This window comes from Danio aesculapii, chromosome 17 (genome assembly GCF_903798145.1).
Source record: "Danio aesculapii chromosome 17, fDanAes4.1, whole genome shotgun sequence".
In the NCBI taxonomy this organism is placed as follows: Eukaryota; Metazoa; Chordata; class Actinopteri; order Cypriniformes; family Danionidae; genus Danio; species Danio aesculapii.
This window is the reverse complement of record NC_079451.1, coordinates 45913927-45940470: the sequence shown is the minus strand read 5'-3', so window position 1 is coordinate 45940470 and position 26544 is coordinate 45913927. Positions and strand designations below refer to the sequence as shown.

The 26544-nt window shown below is 34.2% G+C and overlaps 1 protein-coding gene across 1 annotated transcript in view; it reads right to left on the bottom strand.

Moving 5' to 3' along the window:
• Positions 1-4678: 4678 nt before the first annotated feature.
• The window catches only part of stxbp5b (syntaxin binding protein 5b (tomosyn)), a 157508-nt gene continuing 135642 nt past the window's right edge, over positions 4679-26544 (bottom strand). Inside the window, 6 exon segments of the mRNA XM_056476757.1 lie at positions 4679-5269; positions 9139-9359; positions 10378-10489; positions 12984-13149; positions 15260-15617; positions 21054-21293. Coding sequence (XP_056332732.1) covers positions 5228-5269; positions 9139-9359; positions 10378-10489; positions 12984-13149; positions 15260-15617; positions 21054-21293 — 1139 coding nt within the window. The 3' untranslated portion in view covers positions 4679-5227.

The following is a 26544-nucleotide window of genomic DNA, read 5'->3' as shown; positions in this document are numbered from 1 at the left end:
TTTATTTTCATGCATTTTCTTCTCGGCTTAGTCCCTTTATTAATCAGGGGTCGCCACAACGGAATGAACCGCCAACTCATCCAGCATATGTTTTACGCAGCGGATGCCCTTCCAGCCGCAACCCAACACTGGGAAACACCCATCCACTCTTGCATTCACACACATACACTACAACCAATTTAGTTTACCCAATTCACCAATAGCGCATGTGTTTGGACTATGGGGGAAACCGGAGCAGCACAGGAGAACATGCAAACTCCACACAGAAATGCCAACTGACCCAGCTGGGGCTCAAAACAGCGACCTTCTTGCTGTGAGGCGATTGTGCTTATTATTTTATTTTATAAGTTAATTTAATTTAAGTGTCAATTTAATTATTAAAAACTTTTTAAATGCACAATATTATTATTTTACAATTAATTTAATTTATTGGTCATTTATTTCAGCCTAGAGGAATAAATGCACATTAATATTTTATTTCTTAAAATAGATTTTAAATTAAGTAAATTTAATTACTTGTTTTAATAAAAAAATGCACATAATTATTATTATTATTATTATTTAAATATATATATATATATATATATATATATATATATATATATATATATATATATATATATATATATATATATATTTTAAGGTCAATTTAATTCAGCCTTGATGAGCCTCTTCAATTAAAAAAAGCAAATATTCCAAACTCTGATGCCACATTCAGTGTGTTTTAAACTATAATGAACGATTTTCTCCTCTCAATGAGAACAAACTTTCACAGCAAAGCAACTCTTTGGAGTCTACTCAGATCACAGCCAGCATCCTCACTCACTCTGACTGCGTCTGTCAGCACTCTCACGTTTGTCTTCAGAAGTATTCATATTTACAACATTTGGCAGCAATGTGACGACAAAAAAAAGCCCCATAAGAAAATAACAAGCATCAACAGATCTGCCAGATGCTCCTAATTCAACACAAATAGCAGCAATGTCTTGCACCTCATAAATAAGAAAAACACACCTAAAGAAAACATATATGCTTTTCAAATATATTGTATCTTCAGTTTTTATAGAAACGCCAGCATACACATATTCCGGCATACATGTATGTCCACCAACGCACACACGTATACGCACAGGAGGTCGAGGTTAGCATATATTCATGGGTCGCAAAGCATAAAGGCAGAAGGTAAACCCCCCTGTGGACCGAGAGGATGGTCACTTCCACTGCAGCAACAAACACAGAGATAAGATATATTCGGCTCTCTGTGAGGATGACCAACTCATGCATTTGTCCATCCCAAAAAGGCTTCTTAGAAAAAAAGAAATCCATTCGTCGTGTTTTTCGGATGAGGAATGCAACAGGGTTCTGTACTGGGTCCCCCCTATAAACCGTGGGATTTCTTCGTCTCGGAGCGGTTGCGTTAAACTGCGGAAATATGGGGGAGGTACCTGTTTTGCATATGAAGATTCAGTAATCTGTCACATTCCACCGGCGTCCATCAATCATCACAAGGCACATAATCAAGATCATGCCTCACGCTTCTGAACCCCACAAACATAGCAGAGGACATTAGATTTTCTCTCTCTCCAGATCTCTGAAATAGGAGATACACTGTCAAAAATATCAGTCAATTAAGCTGTTTTAAAAGCTTTTGAATTGAATGTTAAGACTTTCTATCTTTCCTTCAAGTTTTGATGTTGAAAAGTTAAACAAGTGACTTTTATTGATGATTTTTATAGTATGAAGTGATATATTGTCTGAGTTGGTGTTGTAAATTATGGTACAAAAACCTGCTACTAGTTTCTGTTATTTTACAGACTTAATTCTCTCTATATACTGTATATTATTTCTTATATATGATTTCAAATGACTAAGATGTCAATAAAAGTCACTTTGAGTTTTTAACATCAAAAGTCAATAGAGCAGGGACCAATGTCCCATAATGCAATTCATTGCTGTAAATAAATGTAAAAATACCTGTGAATCGTAGACGGAAACTGTAGATTAATGGATATTTTTACAGTGTATTCAGTAGTGGTTCACCCGAGTCAAACCTGTTCAAACCTGTTCATTTCACCCTGAAATCTGAGAAACTCAAAATAATAGGTTGCTTGCAGAAAATTGAGCCATTTGTTTTCTTTTTTTCTTTGCACATTTGCAAGTCAATTAGGCACATTTTTGTTTCATATTGTGCAAATAATAATAATAATAATTAATTAATTAATTGATATTTATGCATCATGGTAGTATTTGTACCTTAATTCTCAAATTTATAGTATTATTATTAATGTGTATTTTTAAGAAACGTTTACACAAAAAATGGTATTGGGAAAAAAATGCTTAATTTTCTTTATAATAAATATTTTTCTTTTGACTTTGGAGTAAAATATGAGCCAGAAATATTTCATATTTCACCCTAAAATCTGAAAATCTCTAAATTGTAGTTTGCTTGCAGAAAATTAAGCCAATTTTTTTGCACATTTTTATTCCATATTGCGCAAAAACAATTCAATTGATGAATATTTATGGTTCATGGTAGTATTTGTACCGTCTCAAATTTATACTAATCTAAATTTTTATTGCATAAAAAAATGGTATTCGAAAAAAAAAATGCTTAATTTTCCTTACAATAAATACTCGTCTTTTGACTTTTTTGCACATTTGCAAGGCAATTAGGCACATTTTCATTCTATATTGGACTAAAAAATACTTCTTGGTAAATATGTATTCATCATGGTAGTGTTTCTACAATTTGCTTTAAAATAAATATTTATCTTTTGACTTTGGAGTGAAATATGAGCCAGAAATATGTGAGATTCTGTGAGTCATATTTCACTCAAAAATCGGAGAAATTGAAGGACAATCATTGGTTGCTCATAGGTTGCTTGCAGATCTTTTTTGCACATTTACAAGGCAATTAGGCAAATCTTTTATTCCATACTCTAAGGAAAATGTAACTGGTAAATATTTATTTGTACCGTCTCAATTTTTTCTGCTGGAGTGAAATTTGAGCCAGAAATATGTTTTTGTGACATTCTAATCTGAGTCATATTTCACCCAAAAAATCTGGAAAATAGAAAATTATAGTTTGCTTGCAGAAAATTATGCACATTTTTCTTCTTTTTGTGCACATTTTTAACCCTAATTCACAAAAAAACAACTGATAAATATTTTTGGATCATGGTAGCATTTGCATCATCGCAAATTTACACAAATGTTTTGTATTAAATTTAACAAAAATGTGTTTAAAAAAATAAGCTTGAGTTTCTTCATTTCTTCTTTTGATTTCAGAGTGAAATACAAGCCAGATATGTTTTTTAAGACTCACCTGCATTCCTTACACTCTAAAAACATGCCAATTTTTGTGTAAAATATAGACAACACCAACCTCTAGGTTAATTTCTTTTTAAATTATTTATAAATATATTCTTTATAACATTTGTTATTGTCCATATTTCTCCCAAATTGGCCTGAAAATAAACATTTTTACATAAAAAAAAAAAATCCTTCTCCAGTGTCAACAAAGCATCTAGTGTACATCAAAATCCGAGCTCTTCCCTAAAAGCTCTTTAGAGACATGATCCAGTGTAAACCAATGTGTCCTTCAGACGAAACAACAAACCAAATGATGCATGACCAACCCAGGCCAAATAATCCCATGATATGTGGTAAATACAGCAACTTCCAGCCCTTTAGAGGTGAAATTAAATGATCCTCCATCCCCCTTATATATATATATATATATATATATATATATATATATATATATATATATATATATATATATATATATATATATATATATATATATATATATATATATATGTATGTATATACGTATATATATATTTACACACACATATATATATATATATATATGGGTAAATATATATGTGTATATATATATATATATATATATACACACACATATATATTTACACATATATATTTACACACACACATATATATATATATATATATATATATATATATATATATATATATATATATATATATATATATATATATATATATATATATATATATATATATATATTTACACATACATATATATTTACACATATATATATATATATATATATATATATATATATATATATATATATATATATATATATATACATATATATATATATATATATATATATATACACACATATATATTTACACACATATATATATATATATATATATATATATATATATATATACACATATACACACACACATACACATATACATATATATATATATATATATATATATATATATATATATATATATATAAAAATAAAAGACAATCCGCCCTTTTCTATAGCAAACGTGATTACTAAAGGAGTCTTGTGAAACACTGCTTATATTTCACCCTACATTCGCAACAAATATATTGCATAAAGAACAAAAGTAAGATTCTCTTCATGCAAAATATTAATTCCAGAGTGAAATATTAATCAGAAATATATTCACACGACTCGCACTGTAAAAAGCGATTACATGCTTTACTTTAAAAAAAAAAGTGAGTTAACTAGCTGCTTTAAAAGAGACAAGTAGATTTTAATTTAAAAAGTGATAAACCTATTGTAAGTCAACTTAAGTTAAGTCAACTTTAAAAGCAACGGGTTAACTCAATTTAAGTAAAGTCAACTCATTGCTTTAAAAGCAATGGGTTTACTCGCTTTTTTTTTTTAAAGTAACGTCTAGAAATCGCTTTTTACAGTGCCCCCTTTTCCTAAAAACCAAGAAAACGCACTAATTTCCTACATGAAATCACTAGACATGCAATGTTTTCTTGCACTAGTGACAGATTATCAGAAGCATTAAGCTTGGCAATGCTGCACACGTTAGTCTCCATTTCATTCGGTTTCTTTCTCCGTGTAGTTTGTTTCGCAGATCGAATGGCAGTGAAAATGACAGCGTGGGGCGGATGATGGTGTACAACAGGGGGCAGCACCGGTTAAAAGCCTCCTCTACATGACAAGAAATACAGCTTTTTGTTTTCAGGGGAGGAAACTTTAGTGCCGGGAAATCCCATCCCAATGCGTTTGACTCGTCTGGTTCCTTCGCCTACTGTCTCCTCTGCTGGAGGTAATGCCGCGGGACGTTGTGCCGAGTCTCTAGACATCACAGAGAGGGAAAGATACGGGAAGAGAAGGAAGAAACCGAGGAGAGATGATGGATCTGCTGTCTTCCGCTGACTCCCTGCAGGCCCTCAGAGCTGGTACCATTTCTTGTCCTTGTATTTCAGCATCATCTGGAGAAGACAAACAGGAATTCTCTATGAAATCAATTGGCCAACACAAATATCTTGTGTGACCTAAAGTATATGGCTGTATTTCAAAACCTAGTGAACTCAAAAGTTGAGAATAACTCAAAACCTAGTGAACTCAAAAGTTGAGAATCACTCAAAACCGAGTGAACTCAAAAGTGAAGAATCACTCAAAACCTAGTGAACTCAAAAGTGAAGAATCACTCAAAACCTAGTGAACTCAAAAGTGAAGAATCACTCAAAACCTAGTGAACTCAAAAGTGAAGAATCACTCAAAACCTAGTGAACTCAAAAGTGAAGAATCACTCAAAACCTAGTGAACTCAAAAGTTGAGAATCACTCAAAACCTAGTGAACTCAAAAGTTGAGAATAACTCAAAACCTAGTGAACTCAAAAGTTGAGAATCACTCAAAACCTAGTGAACTCAAAAGTGAAGAATCACTCAAAACCTAGTGAACTCAAAAGTTGAGAATCACTCAAAACCGAGTGAACTCAAAAGTGAAGAATCACTCAAAACCTAGTGAACTCAAAAGTTGAGAATCACTCAAAACCGAGTGAACTCAAAAGTTGAGAATCACTCAAAACCTAGTGAACTCAAAAGTTGAGAATAACTCAAAACCGAGTGAACTCAAAAGTTGATAATCACTCAAAACCGAGTGAACTCAAAAGTGAAGAATCACTCAAAACCTAGTGAACTCAAAAGTTGAGAATCACTCAAAACCTAGTGAACTCAAAAGTTGAGAATAACTCAAAACCTAGTGAACTCAAAAGTTGAGAATCACTCAAAACCTAGTGAACTCAAAAGTGAAGAATCACTCAAAACCTAGTGAACTCAAAAGTTGAGAATCACTCAAAACCTAGTGAACTCAAAAGTTGAGAATCACTCAAAACCTAGTGAACTCAAAAGTTGAGAATCACTCAAAACCTAGTGAACTCAAAAGCAGTTCACTACGTGATGCTCGTGGAGGAAAGCCCGACTCGCTCCTCCAAAACACTCCAAAGGTGTCTTAATAATATTTAAACCTGGTGACTGTGCAGGCCAACTACACTTTCATGTTTATCAAACCACTCAAACCACCAGTCTTGAACCATTAGGTCGACAAGGTATTGGTCCTCGGGAATGCCATGATATTGCAGCCCAAACCACCACTGATCCACCCCCATGTATCACTCTGGGCATGTAACAGTCTGGGTGATGTGCTTCATTGGGGCTTCTCCACACCGTAACTCTCCCGGAATTGGGAAAAACGGTGAAGGTGGATTTATTAATAAATGTTTACATTGTCCATAGCCCAAGATTTTAGCGGCTGGTTCCACACAAGAAAGCATGCTCTGCATCATTTCCACCAACATGTTCAAATAGCCATCAAACAATAAGGACCACTTAGCATTTCTTTTCAAACAATAGGTTTAATTTTCAAATTTAATACTGCCGCTTTAGGGGTAAACTCTAGTTTCTCTCAGTGTTTTCTTTGTTTAAATTACAGAGATCAATGTTCTCAAAGAATTAAGACGTGTACATCTGTGTTTATTTTCACAGCAAAACTTAGACGCAAATTTTGCAAAAACTCACCACATGATCAATCATTTAAATCACAAAAAATCTAAATATTTTTCTCAAAATTCTGGAGGGATTTATAGAGAAAAGGAAAATTCTATACTTACAGTATGCAGTAAAGACTGCAGGTGTTATTTTTCAATTGATTGATTGACTATTGATTGTCTTTATTACTTTTTTAGTCTAGTTTAGTTGAATTAAAATTTGACAGGGCAGGGTATTGCAGCACAATTCCCTGAAATGCATCAAACACACACTCGAAACAATATTTGACTAATAGAAATACTAATATATAACATGATAAACAAACAAAGTAAAAACAATAATTAAAAAAACAAAACACTATAAATTATAAGTTATCTATACCAGTGGTTCTCAAACTGGGTGTCGTGACCCCTGCGGGGGTCGCAGAATAATTTCAAGGGGTCGCGAGAGTGATTTAAAAATTGTGTAATTTTCAGTGATTATAATAATCATTTTTCAGTATTATAAGTGAAAGCTAATATTTTCAGATTTTTAAAAAGATATTACAGATACATAAAGTATTTAGGACACGTTCAGGCAGAATGCATCTTTGTACTTGGAACGCAGCGCTCAGGAACAGTTTAAAACTGTTGTCATGTCAACTTAACGCAATAAAGAAAGCCTTCAACGCTTGCCCCGCCTTCGCGCTCTTCTTATTGGCCCACTGCTCTAAGAACTGAACACGAATGATTGGTTAAAATCAGCTGTCAATCACTCAGTCAATGCCTCCTGTCTTCAGGTGACAGGAGCTACAACTGCGAAAATGTAAAGCGCTGAAGATGAGAATGAAAACAACACTGACAGATTTTGTCTTAGAAACACCTAAAGCTACAAATAATGGCACATCTGATTACTGATCATGTTGTGAATGTTAATCCACCATCTACATTTTTCGAAGAGTGGATAAAAGACTTCCATTGGCTTCAAGTACGCTATGAAAATAGCGGTCAGCCGTACAAGTGGCAGCTATTTGTAAAAGTTAACACCACATACACCATCGCAAAAGGGCTTGCACTGACTAAGATTAAACTAATATTGCAGCTCATGAAAAGACCGGTATTGCTATTAAAATGACGTATGCAAATAATAAGGTATATGTCAAAAGCATCTGTGCAATATCAGACACCACCCATGAGAACACAGCACAGTTATCGTTAACAGATTCATTAATGAATTCATGTCAAGCAGTGCGTGCCGGGCCGGTGAGCGGTTCGTCCGTGATATCTTTTGGTCACTCAATTATGTTATAAAAATGTATTTTCTTGTGATAACGGGATTTCATTGAGACATATTTTCCTCACGCATGCATATATATATATATATATATTTGCTTGTTAGTTTTGATTAGTGTTGATTTCAAATGCAATAAATCTGTTTATAAAACTTGTAGTAACAGTGCGATAATTGGTGGGTGCCACTAAATTTTGCCTGCTGCGCCTACATTTTTAAAGTTAGGAGCACCAGTACTACCAGGCAAAAATGTTAATTTCGAGCCCTGTAATGTATAGTAAATATAGTTAACAGCTATAAAGCTATAACAGCTGTAAATATTGTGAACAGCTTAAAAAGAAGCTATTTTTATTGTTTGTATATGCTTTGGTAATGGGGGGTCGCGAGTTCTTGTCGATCTTATATTGGGAGTCGCTGGTTTAAAAGTTTGAGAACCACTGATCTATACAACAATTTTAGAGCATAAAGGAAAGATCATGACGTTTAGTTTTACTCCTGGGGTTAGCAAAAGTCTTATGTTGCTGAAAATGGTAGGATGACACTGGAGACCTAGGCAGGAAACAATGCAGTGTCGATACACTGTCACTGAGTATTTTAGCGAGAGTACGTATGGTGGCTACCTCACGCCTTTCATTTAGTGTTGGGAAAGTTGAAGAGGGAATACTTTTTATCCAACAACATCGCTTTTGGATCCTCTCTAACTCCTTACAGAGACTTTTAGGAAGTCTGCCCCAGACTGAACTGGCATACTTAAGAACTGGCCGTATAAAAGCATTAGAACATCACTGAGTAGAAAAGCTGTAATAACAGTTGTGTGTGTGTTGTTTAATGAATATTTATTGAACAGAAAGAAACAAATTGTATATGAATTGGTAAAAGATACATTTGAATTAAAATTTATTTGGTTATTTTTATATTTGGTAAAAACTGCAAGGTGTCACAAATAATGACATCTGCTTGATTCGCCATAAAATCCTATAGCCTAGCCTGTGTATGGTTCTAAAAAGCAGCAGTTGTGGTGAAGTGCAGATGATCGTCTCACATCATGCGCATGTTTGGAGAAGGAGTCTGCGCTGGCCATCATGGCTGCCGTCCTCTCCTCCAGCTCTCCCAGTTTCTGTCCTCTCTCATCCAGCGCTATCCTCGCCCGCGCAAGCTCTCCGACCACACCTGACGCCGCCCCCTTCATGCCCTCCATACCGCCAGGACCTGGGATGTGCTGTGCTAGGCTGCGTGAGGCCTTCCCAGCAGCCACCTCTCCAACTGTAAACCACAACAAACAGCAGAGATTTCATTTAAGATCAGTGAAGCCTTTTCACATTTACAGGTTTCTCAGTAGCAAAAGTCGTCATAGTAGGGTAAACTTAAGAGTGCAGTGAATGTTAGAGTACAACAAATAATGTTTTTACAATCCTATTAGCTGAAATAATAAAAGAAAAACTCCAGGATGGTGTTATTGAGACTTTCAGAATATGGAAAAAAAAATAGTGTGAGACAGGTAACGGCAGCCAGAAGAGAGAACAACGTCAAATGTACTGTCCTGCACCCATAGACACTGCATTAGAAACACCTCGCATAAGCTGTAATTAGTTTTTTTGTAATTTGATGCAAAGTAGGGCTGCTCGGTTATGGGAAAAATCATAATCAGGACTATTTTGGTCATAATTGTAATCACGATTATTCAAAACGATAAACAGTTCAAGTCAAAATTATTCGCCCTCCTGTATATTTTATTTTCTTTTTCAAATATTTCCCAAATGATGTTTAACAGAGCAGGGAATTTTTCACAGTAGGTCTGACAATATTTTTTCTTCTGGAGAAAGTCTTACTTGTTTTATGTCAGCTAGAATAAAAGCAGATATAAATATTTTTAAACCTATTTTAAGATCAGTAGTATTAGCCCCATAAGTAATATATTTTTTGATTGTCTGCAGAGGAAACTACTGTTCAACAATGACTTGCCTACATAACCTAATTAAGCCTTTAAATTGCACTTTAAGCTGAATGCTCGTATCTTGAAAAATATCTAGTCAGTAGAATGTTCTTTAGATTATTAAAAATGTTTACCTGAAAGCCAAAATAGTTTTGTCGTCACTGTGAAATACTTGTAACATTTATTTTTAAGTGTATTGTATATTAAAATTCTTGTTTGCTTTAAAATGAGAACTGGTACAGACATCTGCGCAAATAACTAACTTGTATTTAGTCTTTCTTTAATTTAGTCTAATTGAAGAAAATCAGACAACATTTTTTGATGTGTGAGTGATAGTTTGTTGCTTACACAGATCCTCTCTGTCCAAGGACTGAGCGCCGCCTCCAAACAAGCCCTTGAAGAAGCCTCTGTTTGGAGCTTCTGGAGTCTCCACTAGAGTAAACATCTCTCCAAGCATCTCCTGCAAAAATCAGCACCTCAAAATAAATGAATATGAAGACCAATCTAATACAAGATTTCTCTGATTTGGACTTGAAAGGCACAGCAAACAGTAATCAGACACTTTTTCTGTGGCTTTGGTTCATGGAAAGTGTTTTTAGTGGTTTTTAGTGGAAAGTGGTTTTAACAATAGCACCATTCAATTGCTAGCAGCACGTCATGATTTGGCCAAGTACGATGCGATCCTGGATTAACAACTATGTTGATCCTGGAACATCATTTTTGTTTGAAAATGTAATCGATATCTATTCCCTACCCCTAAACCCAACCATAACTGTAAATTATTCCCAATCAGAGGGGAATAATAGTTGGATAATAATCATGTAGAAGTGCATAACCCTAACTGTAAACCTAAACTTAACATAAACGGTAAACCCTTAATTCTAATTGGCTGATTGGAATGTTGTTCCGTTGTGTCCTATTTAGTGAAATCAGGTTGGCGATGTTAGAAACCTCCAATATTATAGGATGATAGATCTTAATTAATGCTGGATGATTAAATCTGCTTCCCTTGACTATTTTAACATAACTCTCTGTGATATCGGCCCGGTTACTTATCCTGAAAATGTCATCTTTCTTTTATTTTGTACATTTCTCCCATTGCATTGATAAACAAACACAACTACATACTAGAAGAGTTTAAATGAGAAATTGACAAGATAAAACAATACAGATTATCTAACAACTCAGACAAATGTACTCTGGGTTACAATGATTTACTCTTACAAACTGTAATAAATGCAAGAATTTATCTTAATGATTGTGATTTGGCTAAATTTAAACAGCAGATGGCACTCTATGTTAGTTTTTAATAGTAGATTGCGCTCTAAGCTAGATTTTAAACAGTAAATGGTGCTCTAGGCAAGTTTTTTACAGCAGATAGTGCTCTAAGCTAGTTTTGAACAGGAGATGATGCTCTAGGCTAGTTTTGAACAGTATAATGTGCTCTAAGACAGATTTTAACAGCAGATGGCGCTCTAAGCTAGATTATAAACAGTAAATGGTGCTCTAGGCTAGTTGTTAATAGCAAGCTAGCTAGTTTAAGCTAGTTTTGAACAGTCTACGACGTTTTAGGCTAGTTTCACTCACTAGAATGTGCTCTAAACTAGATTTTAAACAGTAAATGGTGCTCTAGGCTAGTTTTTAATAGCAGAGGGCTCTCTAAGTTAGTTTTGAACAATAGACGATGCTTTAGGCTACTTTTGAACAGCAGATGACGATTTAGGCTAGTTTTGAACAGCAGATGACGGTTTAGGCTACTTTTGAACAGCAGATGACGCTTTAGGCTGGTTTTAAACAGCAAATGTCGCTCTAGGCTAGTTTTTTTTTTACTGCAGATGGCACTCTAGGTTAGTTTTTAATAGCAGATGGCACTCTAAGTTGGATTTTAAATGGTAAATGGTGCTCTAGGCTAGTTTTTAAAAGTAAGCTAGCTAGTTTAAGCTAGTTTTGAAGGCTAGTTTCACACAGTAGAATGCGCTCTAAGCTAGATTTTAACAGCAGATGGTGCTCTAAGCTAGTTTTTAACAGGAGATGATGCTCTAGGCTAGTTTTGAACAGCAGATGGCGCTCTAAGCTAGATTGTAAACAGCAAATGGCGCTCTAGGCTTGTTTTTTTTTACTGCAGATGGCTAGTTAGGTTAGTTTTTAATAGTAGATGGCGCTCTAAGTTGGATTAAATAGTAAGCTAGTTTTGAACAGGAGATGATGCTCTAGGCTAGTTTCGAACAGCAGAATGTGCTCTAAGCAAGATTTTAACAGCAGATGGCACTCTAAGCTAGATTTTAAACAGTAAATGGTGCTCTAGGCTAGTTTTAATAGCAGATGGCACTCTACGCTTTTAATAGCAAGCTAGCTAGTTTTGAACAGGAGGCGAAGCTCTAGGCTAGCTTTTGAACAGAAGACGGCGCTCTAAACTAGATTTTAACAGCAGACGGCACTCTAGGCTAGTTTTTAACAGCAGATGCCGCTCTATGCTAGTTTTTAATAGCAGAAGACACTTTAGCCTAGTTTTAAACCATACACTTAAATGTGCAAGAGAAAGAGTGCTTGTGTGTCTGGTTGAATCATGTAAATTGGGTTTTTTGTCACAAGATTAATGTAAACAGTTCACTATGAACACTCTTGTAATTCGCTTAAACCTTTCCTTACTTATTATTTATGATTATTTTAGGTTAAAGTGACAGGAAGTAAAGGAAGTAGATGCAAGCTGAATGTGGCTGTTTGTAATCAATACATTCTGCGCCATCTGCTGTTAAAAACTACTGTAAGCCCAGAATCAGTTCAAGATGATCCATTTTGTGACGGTCAATGTCAATTTTAGAACAAAATAATTGCGATTAGCAGTTTAATCATTGAAAGTAATGAGTAGAGTAAATGTCCATCTATGTTTGAAAACAATGGGTTTTCAATGGGACACATCCTGCACACATAAAGCATGAAGCGCACAGTCTGACCTGCAGGTTTTCACAGGTTTCCTGGCTATAGGTGATTCTTTGGATCTCAGTGGGGGATGTGAGGTACAGGGCTTGGCCTTGGTTCGAGAAACAGAAGGTTCTGGCTATCCTCATGTCCGTTAGAGGAAGGTAGTTCACATCCAGCAATGGCCGCAGGCTGGGCAAACTAAAACAGACAGTTCACATGTTCAGAACAGCGTAAAAAAAATACGTAAATGATCATGTGAGAGATCATGTGATGATAAAAATGTGTGTGAATGGACAAACCAGCAGGCTGAACACACTGTAAAACATCTGAAATGTTGTTTTGGTCATTCTAAAACGCCAGTATTAGTGTAATTATATTATCAATGACCTCCAGAATTGTCAAGAGCGTCTGTGCTCTGCGTCTGACACCTTCAAATGCCACCACACGTTCATTGCGTGTCGGGATTGTCTTCTGAGGCACAAGTCATTTTTTAAATAAAGAAAAAAATCACGCAGCTTTTACTACCGCAGCAAATTCAATTTTTACTGTTGATATTTGGTGCCTGTAATCAAGAAGTGACAATTTTTTTCTCTTTGACTCATTGGATGTAAACGCTGCTTTATTCGCACGTCTTTTGTGCGATATTCCATTTATGCGCATAAATTTATTTCGCATCTTTGGATGGAAACATAGCTATTGTTTGTTATGATAACCTGACATAAACAAATACATCACAACCAGTCTTCATCTTTGTCATGACAACTTGACATTACAAAGACAGCAAAACTTGTCATAAACATGACTGTCATGAAGCCATTATAAATATTTAATACATTTTATAACAGCCTCATTAATACTTTTTGAGCTCAACTACAGTGGTATAACTAATATTTGTTATTAAAATGTAATTAAATATTAATGGCGCTCTTAAAAATATCTTTTACAGAGTAACGACACTCTTAATGAGACATTTTAATAACAAATACAGTTTGTTCCACTTTAAAAAAATGATCAGAAAAATATTCATGACAATTATAATGCCTCATGACAATCATGTTTATGATAGATTTATGACAGGTTTTGCTGTCTTGGTAATGTCAAGTTGTCATGACAAAGATAAAGACCAGTTGTGATGTATTTGCTTGTGTCAAGTTGTCATAACAAATAATGTCATCTTTGCATTTAAAATTAGCAAATGACACAATAACAGTTATCATAACCCTGCTTAAAATCTCATTCACTTTAATGACATGTACTATGGACAAATGATTAACTATGATTTTAGCACAATAAACTCCTAATTTGCTGTTTATTAATGGTAGTAAGTATTAAGGTAGATATTGGGTAGAATTAGTGATGTACAATGAGATCACGCAGAGTATGTACTAATAAACAGCCAGGTAATAAGGTAAGGCAGGTAATAAGCCGCTACTTAAAAGTGACTTAAAGTACAGATGAAATCAAAACGAACCATATTGATTTTGTTAGCTCACATTGCTAGTTTTGTGGTGAACAATTCATCTGTGTATGTCACTAAAAAAAAACAATTGTTTGGCCTTGTAATCTAAAATTGTATTTGAAAATGCACTTCCTGTTTATTTTACGTTAAATTCTCAGATTATGTCTGTCTGAGGCATTAGGCGTGGCTAACACACTTAAGCTGCGGTCACACTTGACTTTTCTTCCCATAGACTTCCATTCATACGCACGCGAATGCGTCAGACCGGAAACACAAGGTCATGCGTCCAGTTTCGCAGGTTGCTGCGGTGCAAAGTTCAAGCTTGGTGAACTCTGACCTGCGAAATCGCATCACTTGACTGCGTGAGACCAATCGAGGATCAAAACATGACCTCTCTGGACAGAAATTTAAAGCATGATGCAATCGCTCGCTTTTTTAAATGTCTAATCATCTAGTTTAATCCCGCCGCTTTTCGCAGCGCCGCACGACAGAATTTCGCACACACAAAGCCTGGTGTGACCGTAGCTTTAACCACGCCCCTCCAACCGTCAGTTTGACAACAAACAGAAATGGTGAGGAGGAGGAGGAGGTGTCTGTTAGGTTGTAATAACTCTTCTAAAATGCCTTTCCCGATCTTTCTGAATGAAATGCCTAGTTTACTACATCCAATCAGCTTACAGTAGATAAATTAACCTACGCCCACTGATTTCTCATTCAATATTCCGTTTCTCTAGGATCTGCGTTACAATACGAAAAAAATAAAGACGGTCACAGCTTCAGGTTCATGTGGACTTGAAACTAAATTGATACCAAGATCAGTAGCTTTGAATATCAGGCCATTCATTTCACCTGAGGGTCATGATGTGGCCGTTGGCACAGAAACAGGCGATGCCAACCCCGGCCGTCATCGTCACCACATCGGCTCTAAGCACAAAGGATGCTTCAGTGATGTTGTGTTCGAAGATGCAGTTTTGGGAAGGCAGCGCCACCACCTTGGCCTGTTTTTCAGAGCAGACCACAGCGTACTGACAGTCCTGGTTCTCCTGAGATGATGGAGGGGATGTGGGTCTGCGTCTCCGTGGCCGCTCTCTCTCCTCCTCAGAGGCGTTGGGCTCATACCAGGGCTCATAAACATGGGGCAGGAGAGTCCCGCTGGCATCCAGCTGCGCCATACGCAGAATAGCTCCCTTCAAGCGCACTACTGAACCTAGGAGGACAGAAGGAGACATCTTTAGTTTGACTTTTTCCATCAATTGAGTGCAACTGTATAAAAAAATGAGTCAACAATGTGACATTAATTGTATGTGTGAACTTTGTATACATAAAGTTTGGTGATATTTTAGCGCGACCAAGAGTCTGCATTTTAAACTTTAATATAGCGTCACGCAGAAAAAACCTTTATGTCCACTCAGAAGAATAGAGATGCCACTTGCTGCCATGGCCACTTCGGATATTAAAAGGCAAATCCTCAGCAAAAACGGAGAGCCGACATTAACCAATGTATATGTATATATGTGAGGTGATCGATCTCTCTCTCTCTGAAGAACAATTAAAGATGCAGTAGGTGATTATCTTTAGAAACATTTTCTGTTGTGCTTGTTGTAAGTGTCTTCACATTCCACTAGTAACGATTAAAGGGCACCGAGGTTATCCCTTTTTTCAGATTTATTAAAAGTCTTTTGTGTCTCCAGAATGTGTCTGTAAAGTTTCAGCTCAAAACACTTGTCAGATTATTTATTATAGCTGTCTGAAGTGTCTGTTTTATAGCTGGTAAAAGCTTGTTGCTGTTTTTTGTACTGTGCCTTTAAGGCTAGTCCTCCCCGCCCACCGTTCCCACGTGCCTGTCATCATGCCTCAATGATAAATATCTGTTATGTTAATGAACAAAATAAACCTGATTTAACGTCCACTAACCGGGATTGAAGCGTCTTCTTTTATAATTGTTCACGCGCCTGTGGTGATGAAGTAAAGCTGAAGTGAATCGCTGTAATTCATTACACACATGCTCTGTTTTAAAACATGTTAAACTTGTGAAACTCACTCTTGATCACATTTGATGATGATTGATGATCCTAGCAAACCGAACAGACCTTTTATTCCTCGTTGCTCTGCGCACACCCTGTCTTGTTGATTTGATTATACGCGTTACTAAGGAGACATGTTTATACGCAGCTGTCGATCAATATTGGTGGGTGGGAGGACCACACTCCTACGTAAAGTTGCAGTCAGTCTGAAAACCGCTCCAATTGGTCCACCGTTCTATGTTGTTAAATTTGAAAAACAAGGACTGGGTGTGTTTATATCACATCAATATGACGGTCTATACACGATACCTACACATATGTCTGTCTAAACAGCTTTAAAAGTAGATTTTTCATCATAGGTGCCCTTTAAAGTAAATGATCTAAATGTATTTATATGTATTTTTATATTCAGGGTGAGGCATAAGACAAAAAAATTTTCATCCAATTAAATATTGTCGGTATGACAATTACCATAATTGCGATAAGTAGCCCAAACTGTCTGTCAACAAATGTAGATTTGTAAAACTGCAGCCATTCGCGCAGATCTGCCATTAGAGTGTGAATCAGTATTAGAGTTAATTTTGCATGCTGGAGTAAGGATGACACCATGGCTGAAGTATTTCTTTTAGACAAATAATGTTCTGTTTTAAACTATTTCAGTCATGCAAAGCTGATGTAGATTGTGTTGTTATGAATGGGTTATATGCACAGAAGTGTTGTTCAGCCACTGAAATCTTTCGGCGAAAGATTGATGTGACTATTTTCAATTTCATAAGGGACCTTTTATAGCATCGATAATGTAGATTTTATTTAGTTTAACAACAAAACTGTCAGTAAATAGCGCTATTCCTCCTAGCCTGCGTTACTGAGGTAGAGTTGGTTTTATATTCACATTGGTTTATTTTTGAACAATGACAACCTGTGATGCGCTCCCTATATTGTTTACCATGCTACTCTGAATATTCGCTCTGAAATAGCATGTAAGTGTGGCTTAGTAATGAGTGTAATTCCTGCACCCCCGTCAGCCAACCACTAAGCATACAGTAGTTGCTTTAGGACAACGTGCATAAGAGAGTGAGACCAGTGATCCTTGCATGCATGAAATATTGCACATTATTATAAGTTTTTCTTGCTACACAGCTGAAAACGTGCTAGATATAAAACAGTTTTTCATTCAGCATTGCAGCATTATAAAGTACAGTAAAGTTTTCCAACTGGCGAATGACATGATCTACTGGATTGTCTGTCTGTCATGACCACCTACTGCACCTTTAACCTATCAAAATAAACCACATACCATATATAATAAAGCAGTATTGATGCAGATTTCCCACCAGTCTTGTGTAAACTACGGCAAGCAGAGTTTATTTGTTTATATATTTATTTATATATATCGGTAGCGGAACAATAGTTAGCTATGATGTATTTCTGCATTGTTTGTATGTATTTATTGTTGTATTTACTTATTTATTTTTAATAATTGATTGTTATTGCCTGTACTGTAAGAAGGTCTATGTATTGTACATTGTTCACACTGTATTTTCTGTTTTTAAATAATACTATTAATCTTGAAAGAAATGCTTAATATTAACCTGAAGTTTCTGTTACTTTATTAAAGCTAAGACAAAGGAATCAGATCTTTAGTGGTTTAAAGTGGGATCTGATGAATTGGAGATATACTGTTATTCCACATTAACTGGACATATACCGTTCTTCCACATTTGAGAAATATAAATCACAATAACATTAGATTTTTAATACTAACACTGAAAAATGCTATCTCCTCAGAATTGAGTAGCTTTTGTTGTCTATTGTCAAGTGAAATAAAAATATAATGTTCACAATCCAAATGAAAATAATCGTATTATTCTAAATCTGAAAAATATAGACTTGTATGGTTCTTCGTTTCAAGGCCTCAATTGATATTTTTCAGTCATGTGACCTCTGACCTGTACAGAGACCTGGTGGCGGGCAAAAAAAACAATGGGCCGTAATGGCAGCTACACTGGGATCTCGATAGAAATGAAGCACAAACCGGTCATATTTCTATTAGTTTCAAGCTATTTAGATCACATATCAACAGAACAGAACCAAGATATGATCACAAACTGTCAATTGGGACAGCCGTTTTTCAGTCATGCAAAACTGTCATGCCCCTTGTCAGAGCTACAATTCTTACATCTAACGTTATCTTTTGGATATTCCTCAGCGATTTAATCATTAGTGACGGCATTATAACATGTACGTGTCTGCTTTTATATTTGGTGCTGGTTTCTTTTACTTAGGTAAAAAATATATATTCATTCACTTCTGCTATTTATATTTTGACTTAGCATTTCAATTTATTCTTAAATTGCACCTGACCTAAAATAAAAACTGTATAAAAAGCATACAAACGCACTGACATTAGGTACTATGAATTGTTATGGGTCAATGGTGCTACCATTCAGCACAAACCCATTAATTTCTCCTTTCTGGATGTTCTTTCTTTGAAGGAATTCTGTAGAAGCACAAGCTCACGTGTGTCTCCTCGTTGGTTAGTAATGCTAAACCTTATTGCACAACAAATATCTGGTTATTTGGCTTAAAAAAAAAAGATGTGCGGTCAGTGGGAGATGTTTTGCAGGCCAAGGAGAGTTTAAATACTATGGAAGTCAACGGTTTCCATAAATCTTCAAAATATCTTCTTTTGCGTTCAGACAAAGACAGAAACTCAGAACTCAGAAAGACAGAACTAAAGGTTTGGAACAAGTAAAGGGAGAGTAAATAGTGAAAGAATTTTTATTTTTGGGTGAACTACCCCTTTAAGAAGTGAAAGCACTTTGAATTTGGATGAATAGATCAGTAGTAAAACAGTGCACTTATGTAGACTAGGAGTTCTTTTTCAGTATTGATAACAACATATTTTGCTGACATTGTTCTTGTTCTGGTATCTTGTCTGTTACAGGATAATTAAAAAGTGACATTGAAACTACCAGTAGGTGGAGCCAGACTTCTGTCTAAATGAGCAATTGCTAAAAATATCTACAGTTGAATTAAGAATTATTAGCCCCCCATTTATCTTTTTCCCCTATTTCTGTTTAACAGAGAGAAGATTTTTTTAAACACATTTGTAAACATAATAGTTTTAATAACTCATTTCTAATAACTGATTTATTTTATCTTTGCCATGATGACAGTAAATAATATTTGACTAGATATTTTCAAGACACTTCTATACAGCTTAAAGTGACATTTAAAGGCTTAACTGGGTTAATTAGGTTAACTAGGCAGGTTAGGGTAATTAGGCAAGTTATTGTTTAATAATGGTTTGTTCTGTAGACTATCGAAAAAAATATATAGCTTAAAGAGGCTAATAATATAGACTTTAAAATGTTTTTTAAAAAATTTACAACAGCTTTTATTCTAGCCAAAATAAAACAAATAAGACTTTCTCCAGAAGAAAAAATATTATCAGACATACTGTGAAAAAAGATTTTTTTTTTATTAAAAAAATTCAGATTATTTTCTAAGTGTATATAATTACTACTAATTCTGACTTCAACTGTATGTTCAAAATGATGGTTCACAGTTATAAATTCAGTTAGAACAATGTCATAACATTAATTTACAGAAATCAATATTAACATTTGCTGAACTGTTGTTTAATCAACATCACGTGCACCATTGCTAACATACTAATAATTGGGAAAATGGCAGTCCTTTCTTGTGTAATATTGTTTAGCATCTTAGAATATATATATATATATATATATATATATATATATATATATATATATATATATATATATATATATATATATATATATATATATATAAACAATACAGTGATATGTTTTGTTTTTGTGAATGTTTATAGATTACAACAATTCAGATGTCAAATATAATAAATAAGACATTAATTTTACCATTAAAAGTGCAATTTCTGAAAACTAATATAACATACATAATGTTTACATGTAAAAAGATAGTTCTCCCAAAAATAAAAATTCGGTCATCTTTTACTCACCCTTCACTTGTTCAAAACCCATCTGAGTTTATTTCTTCTGTTAAACACAAAGCTTACAATGCAAGTCCATGGTTCCCAGCAACCAGCAATTCTCAAAATATCTTCTTTTGTATTCATCAGAAGAAAAACTCAGAAAGGTAAAAATATATATATACACTACATGGCAAAAATCTTGTCGCCTATCCCAGTTTTAGGAACAACAAATAATAACTTGACTTCTAGTTGATCACTTGGTATCAGAAGTGGCTTTAATGAAAGGCAAAGGCCTCTAGATTACACTTATTTTCCCTTCACCAAACTTGACAGATTTCTATGAGAATCTTGGGTCCATGTGGGTTCCATTAGGTCTTCTGCAGTATTTGTGATGATTGGGATGCAGTTCAACAGATGATTCATGGGAAAAAAATCTACCTTCTGCCACTTTTCCAAAAGATCAACTAGAAGTCAAGTTATTATTTGTTGCTTTTACAAGTGGAATCGACAACAAGACTTTTGTCAGGTAGTGTATATATGCAATGATTTTAATTTAAAAGTCATTTTAATTTTTGGGTGAACTGTCCCTTTAAGAACCTCCATGCAGTTTTACATACAGGACAAATGCAAGTCTTACCACAGAAAGAGACGCCCACAGGCTGTTGCATCCTTTGCTCTGGTGTGGAGGGAACGGTGAGGGCAATGGCTAACATGCTGCCCAATGAGGTGCCCACCCACAGACTGGGCACTGCCAGCGTCTCGCTTTTCTTGGACAGAGAGTCGCAAAAATAAAAGGAGGAAATGACCTCCCGTGACTCTCTGTCAATGCTGGTCACACTGGAGCTGCGCGAGCGGCTGAATGAGTTGTCTCTGGCGTCTACAGAGAATACAGTGAGGGACAAAAAAAAAAAAGGGGGAGACAATTAGTATGCGTTTCTAAAGCAAAATAAAGTCTGAAGCACTTCAGGACCCCTGAAAAATGAACTAAAATATAAAACATAAGCACAGCATTCAGTTAATATACTGATGGTGTATTCTTATTAAATTAGTGTGTGCAGTAAGATTTTAAAGGGCACCTATTATGCAAAAATCACTTTTATAAGGGGTTTAAACACAGTTGTGTGGCAACAGTCTGTGAATATAGCATGATTATAACGCTAAAAATTAATTAATTCTATTTTTTATAATCACACTTGTTAAAAACAATCTGCAGAAACACTTTGATTGACATTCTTCCTTTGTATTTGTCATCAGAGCAGGAAAGCCCCGCCCATTAGTGACAATCTCTCCCTCATTAGCATAGACAGCCCTGAGTGAGAAGCAGCCATCTGCCATTAGAGATTAGTTTTAGATGCACATAAACTTATTCAGAGACACTTCTTTGGACATTTCCAGTTTTTCACAGATAACGTTATTCTTGTTCTTGAATCTACCACTAAGCTGACACACAGGCATTTGTAGCTCCACCCTCTTTTGAAAAGAGCACAATCTGATTTAAATTAAAAGCGACAGTAAACAAAATAGCCCAATTTGGATCAAAGCCTAAAAGGGGCAGTTTCAAAAACAAATTTGTGGGTATTTTGTGCTGGAACTTCACATCCACATTCTAGACACATCACAGACTTATTTTACACCTTGTGTAAAGGAGCATAATAGGTCCCCTTTAAAGCTCATGTTGAATTTGTGAACTTGCACGCAACACCTTTTCATGACATCACCAAAACACACATATTTCCATTCGATATTAAAAACCATGAAGTCACTAATGGAGTATATGCACACACACTTCAGTCCGCCAGCCCAAGCTCTTCTGATGAACTGTTGCGCCATTACAAAATCGCATCATTTAAGATCTGATTTCTTTAAAAATCAGTGATCTGCACAGCCTGACTGATATATACAATGCAAAGTAGATACAGTATCACACCAGACAAAAGGCACTGCACTAAATTACTTTTTTTCCCGCCATTTCATTAAAATATGGAGTTTTCAATTTAGTTTCTGCCATCGCCTACTGCTACTGATGGCGTTTGCATTTACACTTGCATCTTTCATCTCTTTTTACGCTTGAACAAAGTCTATTCAACGGATTGTGTTTTAATTGCATTACAACATCGATGCTGTAAAAGGAACCTTATGAAATTGAAAATAGACACATAAACCTTTTACTGGAAGTTTATCGTTGGCTGAAAGTACTAGCTGTGCATTTAGCCCATTACAGCAGCAATAACATTGCTCTATTTCATTATCACAGACCAAGATGCAAACATGTTTCTGATGAAACCTGATGAAATTTTATAAAAAATTTAAACTGTAAAGCAATGGCAAGACTCTCACATGAAAAATTCACAAGAACGTATCTGGATTATATTTAACCACAAAAATCATACACATTCTGCATTAAGACCTTTTGTAATTGGGTAAATATTCATATATATATATTTTTTTTTTTTTTTTTGAGTTTCATCTGTAGAATGTATGGAGGTCAGTTGTCCACTCAGAATGCAAAATAAATGAATAATTAACTGTAACCGATATATCAACTGATAAGTTATACTGTCACTAGGCCAGACGAAATCTGCTGAGTATTTAGCCCATCATTAAATCTGTTTTTAAATTATGAAAATGTGTATATATATTTATTGAGTTTTCATATTACTTTTAGTAATATTAATTCATATGCAAATGTTTATTTGATTTATTTACAATACAGTTTGTAATATCTTCTGTATTTTAGCAGATATAATACATAAAAGACTTGCTTTGTAAACAAACAATTGGATCTAACTGGATTTGCATCGTAAACTTTAAAAGTTAATAATTTTTATTTCATGTTTTAAGTTTTTAGTTACTATACTCCCAAAATCATTCTGCATAAATGCTGATTTTTATAAAAAAATTCTGTGCTGAAATAGCAAATAAACAAAAATAAATAAATAAATAAAAATAAAATTAAAAAATTGCCCTTTTTATTCCTCAATGGAAACAAGAAAAATTGCAAAAATGGAATTTGTTAGTAAACCATGTAATAACAGGCCATACAAGTTAATAGCAACAAAAATTTACTGACAGATTCTTTCCACCAATATGCTGGAGTCGAACACCAGTGGTCCCCAATTCTCGGGCCACGAAATGGTACCAGTCCGTGGATCAATTGGTAACGGGCCGCTTAAGAAATCATTAATTATTTTTGCTTTATTTATTACCCAAGTCAGAACGATCTTTTATTTTGAAAAATCTTTTAGTTTGAAAAATAACTGTATTCTCTCAGTTACATCTCAGTCACTTGAGCACCAAAATTTAATCCACAATCTAACAAAATGAGTAAGAAACAGACAATGTTGGAAAGTTTCTTTGCGAAGGGGAAAAGGCTCAGTGAAGGGCCCGCAAACTTGTCATCCTCTAAGAAAACAGTTGATGGTCATCTAGAAATATATACGTACACCCACCGTCCTACCGGGGTGCAGTGAAATTGTCATGCGTTAATCGGTCCACGGTCATAAAAAGGTTGGGGACCACTGTCGTACACTACTACTGTCTTCACATCAACCAGAATGATATGAATGTATGCCTTTTTTGGCCATAATACATACATGTAAAAGGAAATTAGAATAGAGTCCCCTCAGCATAATTTGTCACATAGTGCATACAGTAACTTTCAGTACAAAATAATAATAATAATAATAATAATAATAATAATAATAATAATAATGAATAAATAAATTATAACAATAAATGATAATAATAATAACATTAATATTATCAATAATAAATAAATACACAATAAATAATATTAATAATAATAATGCATAATAATAACAATTATAAATAAATACACAATAACAATAATAATAATAAAATAACAATAAGATAAATAATATTAAGGAAATAATAAGTAATGATATTCCCTTGATTTGCCTGTACATGTAACACATTAGTGTACACAGTATCTTTCAGTAACAAAATAATAATAAAAAAATAAATAATAACACTAACAATAATAAAATAACAATAATAATAAAAATAATAATTATAATAAACTATGCTATATAATAATGATAAATAATGGTAATAATAATAATAAAAATATCAATAACAACAAAAAAATTAAAAATACATAACAAAAATAAACACAACAAAAATAAAATACACGATAATAATAATAATAATGATAACAAACAATGATAAATAATAATGATACACGATGATGATGATGATAATAATAATAATAATAGTAACAATAATAAAATACATAATAATAATAATAATAATAATAATAATAATAATAATAATAATAATAATAATAATAATAATAATAATAATAACAATAATAAAATAATAATGATAATAAACAATGATAAATCATAATGATACAGGATGATGATGATGATGATAATAATAATAATAGTAATAATAATAATAATAAAATACATAATGATAATAAACAATGATAAGTCATAATGATACAGAATGATGATGATAATAATACTAGTAATACTACTAATAATAAAATACATAATAATAATAATAATAATAATAATAACAATAATAAAATAATAATGATAATAAACAATAATAAATCATAATGATACAGGATGATAATAACAACAAAAACAACAACAAAAATGAAATAATAATAATAATAATAATAATAATAATAATAATAATAATAATAATAATAATAATAATAATAATAATAATGCATATAGTTGTATATTACACTAACTCTCCCAAGACAATGGCTCTATGCACTAGAGTTTTAAAGCCAACCATAAACTTCCGGTAAAAGCTTAATGTGAGTATAATCAATTTCACAAGGTTGTTTTTACAGCATCGATGTTAGCATTCATTTAGTTGTTCAAGCATAAAACGAGATGAGAGACCATTGTAACAGCAAGCGCTGTCAGTAGCAACAGGCTAGTGCAGAAATTCCATTGAAAATACAGGGGTAAACTAAACTGTCATATTTTAAAGACATGGCGGGGGAAAAGAGAATATAATGCAGTGCTTCTTGTCCGATCTGAGATCCACTTCATATTGTATATATAACAGGCAGTGAAGATTGCTGATTTTTAAAGAAATCAGATCTTAAACGTGACAATTTGTAATGGAAAGACAGTTCACTGGAAGCCGCTGGGCTGCCTGGCTGAAAATTAAAAGTCTGTGTGCATATAGCCCATTGTACTTTACAATAGAAATACACAAATGCACAAATTTTGGTACATTTTGAGAACAAAGTCCATAATCTCCTTTGTTTCGTTCCTTTGAACTGATGATAGAATTTCTTGACTTTTTGTATGACACTATCCAACTTCAATCTGTAATCTGGTTCAAATAAAACTGTGAAAGAAGGATTAAACACAGCGGGCAGATTGATCAAAAGCAAACCCACACACGACGGGTTTCAGTCAGAGTTAGTTTGTGGCAGGTCAGGTCAGCCTGTAATCGGGCCACTCACTGCGCTCACAGAATGAGGTCTCACGGAAAGACACTGTGTGACGCTGCCTCTTCATTTCCTTCACACCACTCTGTTTCTTACCAGGGAGAGAGCAGTGACGCCGTAACCTCCTTTCTACATGCAGAACAAATGTGCAGTTCATCTACCTGACCAATGCACATACAGTTGAACTCTTTTTCAAATATCTCCCAAATTATGTTCAATAGAGCAGGGAATTTTTCACAGTATTTCCTATAATATTTATTTTTTTCTTTTGGAGAAAGTCTTATTTGCTTTATTTCTGCTAGAATAAGAGCAATTTTTAATAAAAAAAATAGACAAAAAATTAAGGTCAATATCGTTAGCCCCCTTAAACTATGTGTTCTTCCAATTGTCTACAGAACAAACTACTGTTATAGAATGATTTGCCTAATTTCCATAATTTGCCCAATTAACCTAGTTAAGCCTTTAAAGGTCACTTTAAGCTGAATACTAGTATCATGAAAAATACCTAGTAAAATATTATGTACTGTCATCATTCATTCATTTTCTTTTCGGCTTAGTCCTTTTATTAATCTGAGGTCGCCACAGCGGAATGAACCGCCAACTTATCCAGCACATGTTTCACACAGCGGATCCCCTTCCAGCCGCAACCCATCTCTGGGAAACACCCATACACACTCACTCACAC